The 15,258-nt window shown below is 53.2% G+C and overlaps 1 protein-coding gene across 1 annotated transcript in view; it reads right to left on the bottom strand.

Annotated features, from left to right (window-relative positions):
- Window positions 1-4,798: 4,798 nt before the first annotated feature.
- The window catches only part of Egln1 (egl-9 family hypoxia inducible factor 1), a 42,930-nt gene continuing 32,470 nt past the window's right edge, over window positions 4,799-15,258 (bottom strand). The window contains exons 3-6 of the mRNA XM_042686190.1: window positions 9,909-10,028; window positions 8,648-8,784; window positions 7,620-7,687; window positions 4,799-6,888 (exon numbers count right to left, since the gene is read on the bottom strand). Coding sequence (XP_042542124.1) covers window positions 6,824-6,888; window positions 7,620-7,687; window positions 8,648-8,784; window positions 9,909-10,028 — 390 coding nt within the window. The 3' untranslated portion in view covers window positions 4,799-6,823. The remainder of the gene's footprint in view (window positions 6,889-7,619; window positions 7,688-8,647; window positions 8,785-9,908; window positions 10,029-15,258) is intronic.

The raw sequence follows: 15,258 nt of genomic DNA, 5'->3' as shown, positions 1-15,258 counted from the left end.
TGAAAGGCTGGACACATCTCCTGAGACCGGGCAGAGTACGGATGGGCTGACACCATACCTGCAGGGCCAAGGCTGTCGTCCTTGACCACAGCACTGTCCACTGGACAGGTGATGCAACACAGTTTACCACTATACAGTCCATGACCAGGGCAGCCGCCTGATCATGCACTTGGCCACGTGTCTGCATGGAAAGCAGGAGGGGACTTGATGCTAAGTGACCCCCCCCCCAAGTCTCCTGGTTCTGTACCCACAGGAAACCTCCCTCATTCCAGAATGCATGCTGTGTGGCCCTTTGACCAGGCCCAGAACTTGCGGGGTCTCTGGAGCCAGGGCTGCCCTGTGGGGCTGTCCCCTGCTGGCACCCACTCCCCAGTACTCCACCCTGCTCCCTGCACCGGGCAGACACCAGTTCCCCGGTCCAGGAAGCCCTGCAGACAGACGGACTGAGCTACCTGCTTTCTCCCCAGGGGATGACTCTGGCCCATCCCCAATCCCCAGCTCAGAAGCTTCTTCAGAAGGCCACGATTGGCCCAGCCTGTGGTGGCAGGCCGTCTGCTCCCACACATGGTCCAGAGCTAGCCCGCTCCTGATTCCCTGGGTTTGTGGGTGGCTATGTCCCCACATGTCCCTCTGCTTTGTCTCTTGGTTCTGTTGTATGCTCCTCTTCAAGGCCCTTCACTGGCTTCTCATTGGCTTTGTTTTTGGCCAGTCCTGGGGCTTGAACTCAGGGCTTTTGAACAGCTGGGCTGACAAACTTGCTTCACTACACTGGGCTTCAAGCCCTGCCCATTATTAGGCAGGTACTTAGGACAATTGAGCCATACCTCCATCTCTCTTTTAGCTTATTTTCCAGACAGGGTCTCACCTTTTTTTTCCTGAGCTGACCTTAAATTGTATTCCTATCACCTCCTAGATAACTGAGATTACAGGTGACAGCACCACACCCAGCTATTTCTTCCTTTAGACAGGCTTTCACCTTGTTGTCAAGAGTGGCCTTGAACTCTTATGCTCAAGTGATTCTCCTGTCTTAGGTTTGATCTTCTAATCTCAAGTGTTAATTTTTTTTTTTTTGGTCAATCTTGGGGCCTGAACTCAGGACCTGGGCACTGTCCCTGAGCTCTTCAGCTCAAGGCTAGCCCTTTGAACCACAGCACCACTTCCAGTTTTCTGGTGGTTAATTGGCGATAAGAGTCTCACCAACGCTCCTGCCCAGTCTGGCTTTAAACTGCAATCCTCAGACCTCAGCCTCCTAAATCACTAGGATTACAGGTGTGAGCCACCAGTGCCCGGCTTCAGGTGTTAATTTTATCTCTGAAAGGCTCAATTCACCCTTGGCTCTGAAGGCAGAGCCAGACTTTTGGTGGCATGCTGGTCCCCACCACAGTACCCTCTGGTCCAACATTCCCTAGAGATGTTGTTTTCTGATTCTGGCTTTTCTTTCATTGGGACCCTTGCTTCCTTTTAAGTTCAGGCCTCTGGGAGACACCACCTTCTCTCCCAGAAACAGCATCCTATCCCTCTTGAGACTTTGGGTCTTGAGAACTTCCAAGCTTCCTCTTCCCTTGACACGGTGGTGGTTGGGGCCCGGGGCCCCGGCGGTGGCAGTATGCTGGCACCCGATGCTCACAGAGCTCCCGCTTTCTCCTGCGTGTTCGCTGTGCGTGGCGGTGCCCAGGTCTCTCTGCCTTCCTCTCTCTGGGCACTCCCTACACCTTCACGTGCTGGTTTGCTTTGTTTGGTTTTGTGCTTGGGCGGGAGCCGTCTCAGCCAAGTAGCCACACCCAGGGCCCAAAGCTCTTGAAAACGAAAAATCCTTTAGCAGATCTGAAGAACTGGAGAAGTAAGAGACAAAGACATGCTACTAGAAAAGCTCAGTTGCCTTCCCCTCAGTCAGGGTGGAGCTCCAGGAGGAAACGTGAAAGGGAGGGAAGTAGCAAATGAACTCCAGAAACCGCCCGTAGGCTGAGTGTCAGGGACTGGATAAAGCTTACCGCCGCCCAAGGAAGAAGCCCAGAGATCAGGTGAGCTTCCTTAAAGAAAGAGCAGCTAATACAAACAGCCACGGAACAACCACGGACAGGCCTCCCCCAGCAGAGCTAGAGGAGTCTAAAGGTGAGGTTCCAGATGAGGGTTCTACAAGCAGCCTAATCACCAGTGACATGTAGTCGTGAAAACAAAGAGCAGGACCCGGGACCGTGTGCTGTCCTCAGGTCATTCAGAAGTGTCCCAGGAGAGAAGCCTTCAGGGTCCGGGAGCCCACTGGCACCTGGCCGAAAGGGTCCTGGCCTGGTCAGCCGCCAGGAAGATGCTCAAGCACGGGCAAAGTGGAGACACTGAGGGGAAAAGTAAATCGCAGAAGAAAAAAGCAATCTGGGGCTGGGCATCGCAGCTCGGCCAGGAAACCCCAGGACTGAGAGGCTGAGGCAAGAGGCCTACTCATTTGAGGCCAGCCTGGGCTACATAGACCTTGTCTCAACAAAATCCAAAAGGTAAAGAAGTAAAATGAAAAGTCCTCACAGCACCCTGTACATTTGAGTATTGAGCAACCCAGTTGTCACCGTGAACCTCACCACATGCAAGGTGGAGGTGAGGAGGAGCCTGGGCAGTGCCCTGAACACACAGTGCTCTCCATCCTCTCAGTGGTAGATCAGCGATTCTGTTCAGATCTGATGAAGACAGAGCGGTTGAAGAGCGTAACTTGTTTCTTCGAAGGTAGAAGACTTTTTTTTTTTAACCCTTTTAGTATAGTAGATATTGCTACTTAAAAAATGAGAAAAAGTTTATGAATTGCTCTCATTTTCTGCACCACCTTTCTGTTTCTCCATAATTGTCACCACTTCCTTGGTTCCTTATGCTCTTTTATTTTTGAAAAAGAAAAGAAAAAAAATCCTGCTCAAGGTTTCCATCCTAGAAACTGTGACTGACAAGTGTTTCCCAGTCCTCATTACAATGAGGACAAAATCTTGTATATTCTGAGAAAGAAGAGCAAGCATATCCTGTAGAACAGCATGGAAATATGACAAGCCTGGCTGACAAAGTTGTGAACACCAGGAGGAGAGAACTGTCTACCAGCACTCATTGAGGGCTGGGACATCTCCTTGGGACAGGGTGGCGGCCGATCTGTGTAGAGAGCCAGCAGGCTGCAGCTCCAGAGCCTACATGCCCAGCGCCACACTTCAGAGGAAACATGGTCACAGCTGAAGACCACACGGGAGCTAGCAGAGGCCTTCATGCCTCCAGAGACACAATGCAAACTGTACCCTTGAAAAAAGGGAGACATATGCTCCCTGTGTATGTGTGCACGTGCATATGTGTGTGCGTACACGAGATCAGTACTGGGGTTTGAACTCAGGTCCTTAGGCTTGCTTGAGAGGGGCTCTACCCTTTGAGCCGTGTCTCCAGATGCTTGCTTCTGAGCGTTTATAAATGCAATAGGAAAAATCCCATGTGTAATTATATTGCTAGGTATATATGAGAGAGGTAAGTACAGACCATGGCCGTCTAACCCACAACCCAGCTCTTTCTCAGACCACGTGTAGTCTGGCAAATAAGAGCACATTGCACAGCAAATTGATTCGGATCCAAGTTACTGTGAGAAAACCTATTGTTGACAAGGAAATGAGGGCTACGACTGCCAGCTGTCCAAAGCTCCTTCACTCGGTTTTCTGCTGCCACTGTGGGAATGGGAGGGAGGGGCCTGTGGGAGGCCAGGGTGCGCTGCCCACTGGGTGCCAGCACACCTCAATCAGTGAGGTCTCACACAGTTCTATATGGGCTTATTCTCAGATTTAATCTGATCGGTCTTCATGTCTGACCCATCTATCTTCTCATCTACCCACTATCATACTTTTCAGTACAACCCTCCAAACGCAATGATAGGCCAGAATGCTGGAAAACAGCTACACACACCAAAGAAATTATAAAAAGAGCTGGGGCTGATGGCTCACACCTGTAACCCTAGCTATTCAGGAAGCTTAGATCTGAGGATCCAGGTTCAAAGCCAGCCCAGAAAGGAAAGTATGAAATTCTTCAAATAACCACCAAAAAGCCAGAAAGCAGAGCTACAGCTCAGGTACTATCAGGTAGTAGAGTGCTAGCCTTCAGCAAAAAATCTCAGAGTTCAAGTTCCAGGACCAGTACCAAACAAAAAACAAACAAACAAAAAAACCCAAAAGATACCACATGCATATTTATCTCCCAAAAGAGTGCTTGCCTTCCATGCATGAAGCCCTGGGTTCAATTCCTCAGCACCACATAAACCGAAAAAGCTGGAAGTGGCACTGTGGCTCAAGTGGTAGAGTGCTAGCCTTGAGCAAAAGAAGCCCACAGACAGAGCTCAGGCTCTGAGTTAGTGCTTGTATTGATGTATGACCACAAATTAAATTCCTGTGCATGCTGTGTACACATGTGCATACACATGCATGCACACACACACACATTCTCACACATGTACACATGGCAGCACACCATGAGTCAGGAGGGGCACACCTACCCCACACATGGCACAGGACTGATGCAAGCATCTCCGAGTCATGAGTTAAAATCACTTTTTAAAACCCTTATATTCAAAGAGCAAGAACTTAAAATGCCGGGAATCCAAATGGGGCTCATTGGGTCCATCCATAATCCACGAGGTTTCTAAAAATGCTGGACTCTACACATCTGCCTTCCTCCCCCAACCCATACAAAAAGCAACCCATTGCATGTCTAAGTGAGCAGAGCACAGCCACCGGTGCAAAGGCCAATTAAGAAAGCCAACGGGTTAAAAACAAGACAGCTGGAAGTCACAACCATCATTTTTTCAAGAACATTTATATATCTTTTTAATTAGATTAGCTTTACAAGCAACTTGGGAGCTCTTCCATAACGCAACACTGCTTTTCAAATTACATGACTTCAGAGTGTCCTTAGATGAATCCTGGAGTCCTTTGCTTGCTATTATGATAAGGGAGTGTTTTACAGCTGATTAATGTGTTGAATAGGAACAGCATCATAAAGCTTAATCTCCAACCAGGCTCAACACACCGAGGCCACAGATCCGCTTTAGACTTTGCTTTAGAGTCCTGGTGGTGGTGAGTTACCGGTCTAACACAACATCAGAGGCTTTAGATGACTATTAGGGAGGCAGCTATCCTGGTTTCTTAATCTCTTCACAGTGGTCTCCAAGAAAACTATTCAATGGACGCCCTGTCTGCTGAGTAGAGGCCACTGCAGAATCTGGCCGAGTCCACCTGCAGGGGTGCGGCCTGAGGATGGCAGGCACTCAGCATAGAAGGCTGCCCCCTGTCCCAGCAGTGGTAGCTCCTGCCTGCCTGCCCGTGGAAGCAACTTCACCTGACTCTACAGACGGGCACTGGGGGGGGGGGGGAGAGGGGGGGGCGGGGGGCACGTGGCCTGACAGCAGCCTGACACACGCAGGCTGGGTGGCAAAGCCCTGAAGCCGGGCATTCCTGGGTGGGGGAGGGGGGGGGGGCCGGCCAGGCCCGGCTCGCAGAGGCACTTGCTGGAGAGGTGTTGGTGGTCACCAGGGGTGAGGGGAGGACGCGGGGCAGCGCTGAGCACGGCCATGGACGGCACGGCGAGCCCCACGTCTGCACGCACAGCTGCCATGAGTGGCAGTGAGGTGCAGAGGCCGAGTCGGCCACGCCCGGAAGAACAGCGATTTCTGCACAGCCCCCTTCCAGTAAAGCAGACCAAAGACAGGCGGCAGCCCCAGGGGCCAAGCCTCAGGAAGGACGGGTGCCACCCTTGGGGCTTCGCTCCAAGTTCAGGCACGTGAAGACGGGATGCCGGGCTTGACATGGATGTGGGGTCTGGGAGGAGGCCTTGGCCGGCCCAAGAGCCCGCAGCCCCTCTCCTGTTCTCCCCACACCGGCAACCTCCCCCTCCCTACCTGGCCTGCTGCTTGCCGCCCTGCGGCTGACACACAGCCCGGGACCAGGGAGGAGAAGAGGAGGGAGACTGGTGGAGCAGAAGAAAGCCCTTTGACTTAGGAACCTGAAGTCTCAAGTTCACATAATGCCAGTCACTTGGTTAAAAAAATAAATAAATAAAAGGTTACGCCCTTCTTCCCATCTTTTTTTTTTTCCCTTGTAAAATCATGTACTAAAGGTTACTTGCTACTCAGGAGTAACAGTCTACAGTTAGGTTTCATTATGACAATGCCAAAAACACAGCGATCTTCCAGAGTTCAGATTAGCGTGAGACAGGCCAAGTAAAATTCTGGGTTTTCAGTTGACAACTAAAGTGCTCCTTCCTCATTTCAGTTTAAAAAAACCCAAAAAACAAAAAAGGATCACCAGTCACTGGCAACAATCATTGCGAGAGGTCTTTGAGGGCAAAATTTAATAGTACGAAGTTTACAAAAATAGATTGATGTTATTTTGAGGAATAATACTGTCATTTTTTTTTCTCAATTCAGTTTTGATAAATTGTACCTAATCATACAAAAATTATCCCAAATTCAAACTTGATATAAAAAAGAGAGAGATGAAATGAACTCAGCTAAATGACAGATCTGGCAAAATATAAAAATGAAAACAACTCTACACAGGGCCTTAATTCCTGTCCGGCGCTGGCACGAGCACAGGCACAGGCAGACGCAGGGGGGCCGCCACGCGGGGCACGGCAGCCACTCCTCTGCTCCATTGGCCAGCGACAGCTGTCTCTGTCCTGTGAAATGCCACCCGGCGCCTCCTTCCTTCTCCTGTCACCGTGTCCACACGAAGTCAGCAGATGGCTCCTGAATCCTGGCCAGTGAGGTGGGCACCCCTGGGGCAGACGCCGCATCGCTAGGCAGAGGCCCCGTCGCTGGGCAGAGGCCCTACTGGACATCCTTACTGATGGAATCCGACGGTTTATTGAGGTCAACCCTCACACCCTTCTCTCCTACAAGGCAAAGACATGTTCCCTGGTTAGGCACCAGAGAGTCCAGCACTGCTGCCAGACTCTGCAGATGCCACCCGGGCTTGCAGAGCCCTGGGACCGCGTGCCCTGCCCCGCACCCCACGCCAGCCACCCTGCCCTGCAGTGTGACCAGCGGGACACTGGAACCAGGCTTCTGTGGGCGACCTACCATGTCCTCTGAAACCAATGCTGTCTGTGTCTAGCAGACAGCAAATCAGGACTGAAAAATCTACAGAAATCCAAGGATTCGACTGGACTGCCAGAGGCTTGTTAGAATGCAGTGAGCCAGTAATGGCCGGACTGGGGTTTCTGGAATCTAAGGCAGGGTCCGAGAAAGACAACTGGTCATTGTGAGAAACTGACGCCCATGGTCCCAGGAGGGCAGGTGGTGCGCGCAGTGGGTGGAATGCGGGATGCAGGATGCTGGGGACAGATGGGCGTGGCCGTCAGGAGAGGAGGTGCACTTCCATCAAAGGGGAGAGGGCCCGAAACCGGCCAGCCAGCTTGCATCGACGGGGCTTGCTCTGCCTCACATTTCCCTAATCTCAATCCCAAACAGCAATGAAGAACACTCAGGAGAAATCCTGTGTTAAACGGAGTTAAGGACTCTGACCTAGCTGTGAGCGTTTGCCGTTTTCCCGGGGCCGAGCCTAGGTGGCGAACGCTGGTTAACGGGTTGCTGGCGCCCAAGGCCAGCCACCACCAGGGCTTACCTGTGAGATATTTTACTTTAGCTCTTGCTCGTTCATCTGCATCAAAATACCAAACAGTTATTGCGTACCTAAAAGAGAATTCAGAACAGGTTGAGAAGGCCTGCACAGGTGCGGGTCTGCTGCAGTGTACAGGCAGGTATGCGTGTGGGGATGACAGAGCCGCCCGTCACCAGCAGCCCAGAGGTGGCAGCTGCACCGCAGCGGCAGGAACAGGGCACGCACTGTGGGACAACATACACTGCACGAGGGGTGGCAGCGCGTGGCGGGGTTTGCTGCCGCCCGGAGGAGCCACAAAGACACTGAACTACGCTCAGGAACTTTGCAGACTCTCCTGTGCTTTGACTCCAGCGGACAGGAGGATGATGCTATTCCACAAGGGCGGGGCAGGCCCGCTCCAGGGGCATCGACCCCAGGCTACGCTGCCCACGTGCAGAGAGGTGCAGGAAGCAGGAGCCTGCTGCATGCCACGCTGCTCAGGAGCACGGGCAGGGCAGTGTCAGAACTGAACTGAGTCAAATGCACCGAAGAGCCGGGCACTTCGTGGCTTACCACGCCTCTCTCTTGTGCGGCCTCTTCTGGGGTAAGGGGTAGGATGTACTGTGTGAGGGTTTCTTTTGCTCCCACTTCTCTCCATGTGCACCTACAGAACACGGATCTGCAAACTGGAGACTTCCTTATTCACCAACATTTCCTCAACTCCAGCTTCCTCGTGGAAGCAGTTTAACAGAGGAGAGCATAGAGTTGTAACTGGAGCTCTGGACGGGAGGCCCGGCACCCGGCTCCCAGCACCCAGCTCCTGGGGCCCAGGCCGGCCACTCCCCAGCCTCCTGGGAGAGCGCAGCTGTGGGGGTGTGGGCACTTGGGCCTGAGGAGCTAGCTCTCTCTCTCTCTCACAATCCTGCCTCAGCCTCCCAAGTGCTGGGATTAGAGGTGTCACCCACCACGCCTGGCTTTCTTCCAACTCCCAGCCAAGTTCCCCTGTGCCCCGTGTCCCCTCCTGCGCTCAGCTTTCAGAAAAGAAACACTACCTTGTAGCATATGCTGGTTGTACTTCATGAGGGTTGCGACGGTCAGACCAGAAAAACAGCAGTCTATCAAATTTGGGTTCAATGTCAGCAAACTGGGCTTTGCCTTCTGGAAAAATTCGAAGTATACCTCCACTTACCTAGGAGAAGAGTTGAGTGTGTGAGAGGGAGCAAGCATGCACGCCACTGGACGGTGTCAGTGAAGTAAGAGGCTCGTCTGGTGTGCTCACAAACAAACCTCAACCAACAAGGTACCGGAGTGAGTACATGATTAGTGCTAGGAAAAGAGTCACTTTTTGTTTTAGAGATGTCTCTGAACACCTGATGAAACAGATAATGCTTGAGTTTCAGAAAGCAGCAGATGTTTATTTGTGTCCATACCCTTACAGCCATATTCTGAACCAGCCTGACGAGCGCATTAGCCCAGCCAAGGCTCATTCTATTGAATAAACCCTGTGTCTTATTTTACGGTCCAGCAAAATCATCGCAGGGGCCTTGGCCTCTTATGTGGAGAATCCCCCATGGGCTACGGAGTCGCCACATCCTCGCACCCAAGACCCAGTCCTGCCCACCCTGGAGGACACACCAGGGCAGTTCAATCTCATCTACAAAGGCTGCCCCCGGCTACCCACACACACACTGTTCGGGACCAAATGGACTCGCATGTCCAGCCCTGGATGGACATCATGTGCGCGGGGAACCGTAGGGCCTGGTGGGGAGCAGGGTGAAGGAAGACCTGGCTCCTGGGTTTCCTTCTGGGAGTGCAGATGCACAGACCAGCCCAACCAAGCCACTGGACCCTCTGCAGGTGGACCGGCAGGAATTTTAGTGTGGTCCTAAGCTATCCCCAGAACTTGAGAGTAATGTCCCAGGGCCTCCTCCCCAGGTGAACACAGACACGAGCCCCTGGCCTGCTTACTCTGTTCCTGTTCAGCAAACCCCAGGTGTCTAGCAAAGTGTGTGTGCACGCGCATGCCTGTACACTAGTCCTGGAACTTGAACTCAGGGCCTGGGCTGTTCCTGAGCTTTTCTGCTCAAAGTGGTGCTCTACCACTTGTGTCACAGCTCCACTTCTGACTTGTTTGCTGGTTAACTGGAGATAAGAGTCTCACAGACTTTCTTGCTGTGGCTGGCTTTGAATTGCAATCTTCAGATCTCAGCCTCTTGAGAAGCTAGGATAATGGGCAAGAGCCACCAGTGCCTGGCTATTTTTAAGTGAAAAAGACTTAAAACAGTTGGGAAAATACTTGATTATGTTGCATACCTTGGCATCCCAGTCTTTATTTAGATAATATATACAGGTCACACATCTGCCGTCTCCATTCGGATTATCAACGTGGCGAACGTAGCCCGTTCCGTTGCCGGGGTAACAAGCTACCATAGCCTGTAACAACAACAGCGAGTGAGAAGCCCGCGGTGGACGTGGAGGATGCTGCCTTAACATGGCTCTTCTCTCCAACAAAGGCGGCGCCGCTGCTGGCACGGATGAGATGCAGCAAGCTCTTCCCCCTGTGGCTGCGCCAGTGAAGCCCAGGGCGGCAAACCCAGCGGCTGGGATCGAGTGTGACAACGCAGGCCAGGCGAGCCCGGGCCAGGTCTCACTGCCCACTTTGATTATGGGAAGAACAGAGCCCCCTCCCCCAGACCCCTCCTCCTCATGGCTCTGGGGCTCGTCTCCCCACCAAGGAGCGTGGGCCAGCTCCCGTGCGTGTCTCATCCGTGCTGGGAAGCAAAGGAGTATGGAGGGAACCCAGGACAGGCGAGGGCTGCCCGGGGCCCAGGGTCAGCTCCCGGCAGCTGGAAGAGGAACCTGCACAGGCTGGAACTGCCAGAGCTAGCCATCTCTGCTGAAAACAACACAGCTCAGGACTTCAAGGCTCCGCAGGCCTGTGTTGGGGGCCCAGATGAGCCGTGCCGTTCCCCAGAGTGCCCATTGCCCCGCACTCACCCAGGAGCACTGACAGGTGAGCATCGGACACAGCATCCGAGAGCCAACTCCGAAACAAAACACTACATAACACACCAGTTCACAACGAACCCCTGCTCAACCACAAACCTAACCATAGCAAGATGCAGTGCAGAAGTTCATTGTGGAGGCTACTTCCATCCTTGGAAGAGGGAGAGGGGAGGGAAGGAGAGGGAAGGAGAGAGAAGGGGAGGGAAGGGGAGGGAAGGGGAAGGAAGGGGGGGGAGGGAGGGGGCAGGCATGATGCCCTCAGAGCTGCGGGAAGCAGGAAATGCTCCCGGCTAGTCTTTAAGCCTTGGACTTCATGGGCTGGAGTCACTACACCAGTACAAAACTCTAAGGAAATAATGCAGTGACTCTATCATTATATCTATGGGGCCATGCTGCTGATGTTGGGCTGGTTCATTTCTCACAGCCTGCAGCAGTGCAATCTGAATCCTTCCAGAAGGAAGTGTGCATGGACACTGCCCACACCCTCCCAGGCATGGGGCTATGGGGCCTCACATCTGTTCTTCTTGACTCCTCACAGCTCAGCCCCTCTGGGCACGGCTACGACCGCAGGCGGGCACCGAGAGCCAGGGTGGATTCGCACGAACATCCCAGGCGACTGTGTAAGAGTGTGCTCAGCCACAAGAAGGCACCAATATTTTTCTTTTTTGGGAGTACTGAGGTTTGAACTCAGGGCCTCATACTGTCAACATGCTTCTCCCACCAGTCCCTTTTGTGTTGGCTACTTTCAAGACAAGTCCCCACGTCAAACCACCCTGTGACCCCACCTGTGACCCCTTTGTTGTTGGGATGACAGGTGTGTCCACTACACCTGGCCATGGTGGGTGAGATGCACGCACCACTGAGCCAAGTCTCCAAAACTTGAGCTGAACTTGTGTGTGTGTGTCCGTGTGTGTGCACGTGTGTGTGTGTATGTGTGTGTGCACATGCACCTGCGCGTGCATTCCAGCCCTGGGGCTTGAACTCAGAGCCTAGGTGCAGTCCCTGAGCCTTTTCAATCAAAGCTGGTGCTCTTCCACCTGAACCCTGGTCCTGGTCTCTCAGCTGGCGGAAGCCACCAGTGCTTGGCTCAAGCTGAAGTTCTTTTTTTTTTTTTTTTTTGGGGGGGGGAGGGGGTCCGGTTGTGGGGCCTGAACTCTGGGCCTGGGCGCTGTCGCTCAGCTCTTCAGCTCAAGGCGAGCACTCTACCACTTGAGCCACAGCGCCACTTCCGGCTTTTTTCTTTTTGTTTATGTGGTGCTGAGGAATCGAACCCAGGGCCTTGAGCATGCAAGGCAAGCACTCTACCACTGAGCCACCTTCCCAGCCCTCAAGCTGAAGTTCTGAAGATGATCTCTGCCTCCCCAAGAGCTAGGGCTACAGGCTGTGCCCACAAGCCCAACTTCGAGACCCAACAACAGCACAGCCAACCTGTGAAAAGCTGGAAAATGATTAGACGAGAATGATTTTTTTCCCCTCAACACCTAATCTTCCCCACAGTAATCTCATTTCAGAGAGTGGATTCAAAGTCTCCAACTCTCCAAAATGCCAGCGTCTCTCAGGCAAGGGGAAGGGGGTCTGGCTCTCCATCCCTGTGCCTGTCCTCCCCACCCCTAGATCTCCATCCATGGGCTCAGTTGAGCAAATTCACCCCGAGGCACTACAGACCACCATGTCTTGGGGCTATAGGACTAACAAAAGCTGCTGGCCACTCACATTTCCTGTAACAGCAGCCGGCCAGTGGGTGAGCCAATAAGCATACAATGTCCTATAACTTTTCCTAAAACAGAAAAAAAGCAAAGCCAGGTGCCAGTGGCTCACACCTGTAATCCCAGCTGCTTAAGAGGCTAAAGAGCTGATTATCTTGGTTCAAAGCCAGCCTGAGCAACAAATCTGGGAGATGCTCTTTTTTTTGGGGGGGGGGGGGACACTCATCTCCAATGAACCAGCGAAAAACCAGCCTGGAGGTGTGACTCAAATGGTAGAACATCAGCTATGAGCAAGAAAGCCAAGCAAAAAAAGGTGAATGAAGGTACAGAGAATAATGGCTTATTTTCCAGGCGGCCAGGACACCTGGTCTGGGGCAGGGGGTGGGGCAGGGGTGGAGGTTGGGGTGGGGCAGGGGTGGAGGTTGGGGTGGGGGTAGGGTGGGGAGACAGGCAAGTAATCCTGGTCCTGAGGTGGCAGGCCGCAGGAGAGGAAGGGATGAACAAGCAGGGTCCATCAAGACTTGAGGCCACCAGGTCCATGGCTGTGGGGCCCAGATCAAGCCCATAGAAGAATTGTGGGTCTTGTTTCAGAAGTGACAGGAAGCCGGGCACTGGTGGCTCACACCTGTCATCCTAGCTACTCAGGAGGCTGAGATCTGAGGATCGTGGTTCAAAGCCAGCCCGGGCAGGAAAGTCCATGAAACTCTTATCTCCAATAAGCCACTCAGAAAACTAGAAGTGGTGCTGTGGCTCATGTGGTAGAGCGCTCGCCTTGAGCTGAAGAGCTGAGGGACAGCGCCCAGGCCAAAAGTTCAAGCCCTACGACCAACCAAAAAACAAAACAAAACAAAAAAAAAAAACACAAAGTGACAGGAAGGTGGCTGCGGTGTGGCATGCCTGTAATCCCAGCACTTGGGAGGTTGAGGCAGGAAGATAGTGGGCTCCAGGCCAGGTTGGACTAGACAAGAAGCAGGACCGCCCTGACAGGGATGGACAGCCAATGAGTACAGCCTGTGTCCAACGTGGCAGGCTCAGCATCACCAGTGCCTGCATCCCCGGATGCTGCTGCCAGCCAAGCACTGCTTCAGGGTGTGTGTGTAAGGCCTCACCTGCTCGGGGGGAAGCACAGGTCACCCCACCTGCACTGCAGACAGTTCTCAGCTGCTTCCCACACACCGATTCCAAGCAAGTGCGACACTTAAAGAACAAAAATGTCTAATAAAAGCTTCAAACTTTCCAAGTTTCAAATCAGCTAAACAAAACCTTAATTCAATTATGCTGATTATGTCTTCCAGTTATGTATTCATAAAGCAGCCCTGTGCTAGTCAACTAGCAAAAACCCAGCCCAGGGGCTGGGAAAATGGCTCAGTGGCTTGTCTCAACTAGCAAAAACCCAGCCGGGGGCTGGGAACATGGCTTGCCTCGAATGCATGAGGCCCTGGGTTCGATTTCTCAGCACCATATAAACAGAAAAGGCTGGAAGTGGCACTATGGCTCAAGTGGTAGAGCACTAGCTTTGAGATGAAGAGCTGAGGGACAGCTCCCAGGTTCTGAGTCCTGAGTTCAAGCCCCAGGACTGACCAAAAAAAAAAAGCCAGCCCAGCGGTCCACAGGCCGTGGACCCACGGGGAGAGCAGCGTCGGGAAGGCGGGTGGCAGAAGGCCGGGCCACTAGGCCTGCATTTCCCCTCGGACCCACGGGGAGAGCAGCGTCGGGAAGGCGGGTGGCAGAAGGCCGGGCCACTAGGCCTGCATTTCCCCTCCTGCTTTGACCAGCTCACTCACCCTTGGCCATATCAGCCTGGCCAAGGGCAGCAAGACTCCAACTATAGAGGCTAAAGGAATGCCAACAACCCCACAAACTAGGTCTGGGGGTTCCCATCACGCTGACCTGAGACCATGTCACGGACGCCTTTCAGCTTTGCCACTTTCCCAGGAGACCTCTGCCAACACCTGCGGACACCCACCTCCGCCCTTCTTCCCGCCCGCACATTTGTGAGGGGGGCCAGCCTTCATGGGGCTCCACACCGGGGTCTCCCCTTTTGCCCACTTATAAAGGAGCTCAGATCCCCCCAGCTCAGATGTTATGATACAACTATGGTTCGGCAAGGTCAGCAACAAAGCAGCAAGGTGATCACAGAGGCCTCCTGGGGCTGTGTGTGGAGTAAGCTGAGAGGAGGCATGCGAGTTGTTCCTGCAGACTTACAGCTCATTGCGCCACAGCCAGTATTTCATGTCAGTTCTGCACCATCGACAGGCACCTGTGTGGCTGACAAGCCATCTCTCGCCGTCTGCAGCAGAAGAAGGAGGAGACTGACACCCTCTTGGCCATTGGGGATGTGCTTACTGTTCTTGGTTTTTACACCCTGGCTGGAGAAGCTGCTCAGGTGTCTGTGCGCTGCCATGCCCACACGGGCGTGACCCTACAGTCACAGCTCCAGTCTGCTCTGGTCTCCACTGAGCCTGAGCCACATCCTTTATCTCTCACCCTCCAGCAGGGCTAGGGTTTGAACTCACAAACACTAGAGCCACAGCCCCCAGGCTTCCAGCTTCATCTGTCCTTATATCTCCAGTGCCAAACATGGGCACTCAAGTATCTGTTGAAAAACCAACTTAGCAATCTACTTTAGAGCCGGGGAGAGATGGCAGACACACATAGCCATCTTCAACACAGTTTCAGAACAGAAGTTGAGTTCTACCATCTTAGGCTAATGGTTGGTGGAAGCTGCTAAAAGCTTATGAAAAATGAACTTGAAGGTTGGCCACTTCCCAGCTTCACAGACAGCCAGCACACACAAGCCACATGCATATCTCCCGCCCCCACGCCACGCCAGCCCCACAGACGGCCAGCACACACGACCCACACGCACACCCCTGCCCCCATGCCAGCTCCACAGATGGCCAGCACATACGAGCCACACGCACACCTCCCGCCCCCACGCCATGCCCGCC

The sequence above is a fragment of the Dipodomys spectabilis genome, unplaced genomic scaffold (assembly GCF_019054845.1).
Source record: "Dipodomys spectabilis isolate Male_0828 unplaced genomic scaffold, ASM1905484v1 ptg000096l, whole genome shotgun sequence".
NCBI lineage: Eukaryota > Metazoa > Chordata > Mammalia > Rodentia > Heteromyidae > Dipodomys > Dipodomys spectabilis.
The sequence above is the reverse complement of the archived record's forward strand: the minus strand, read 5'-3'. Positions and strand labels throughout refer to the sequence as shown.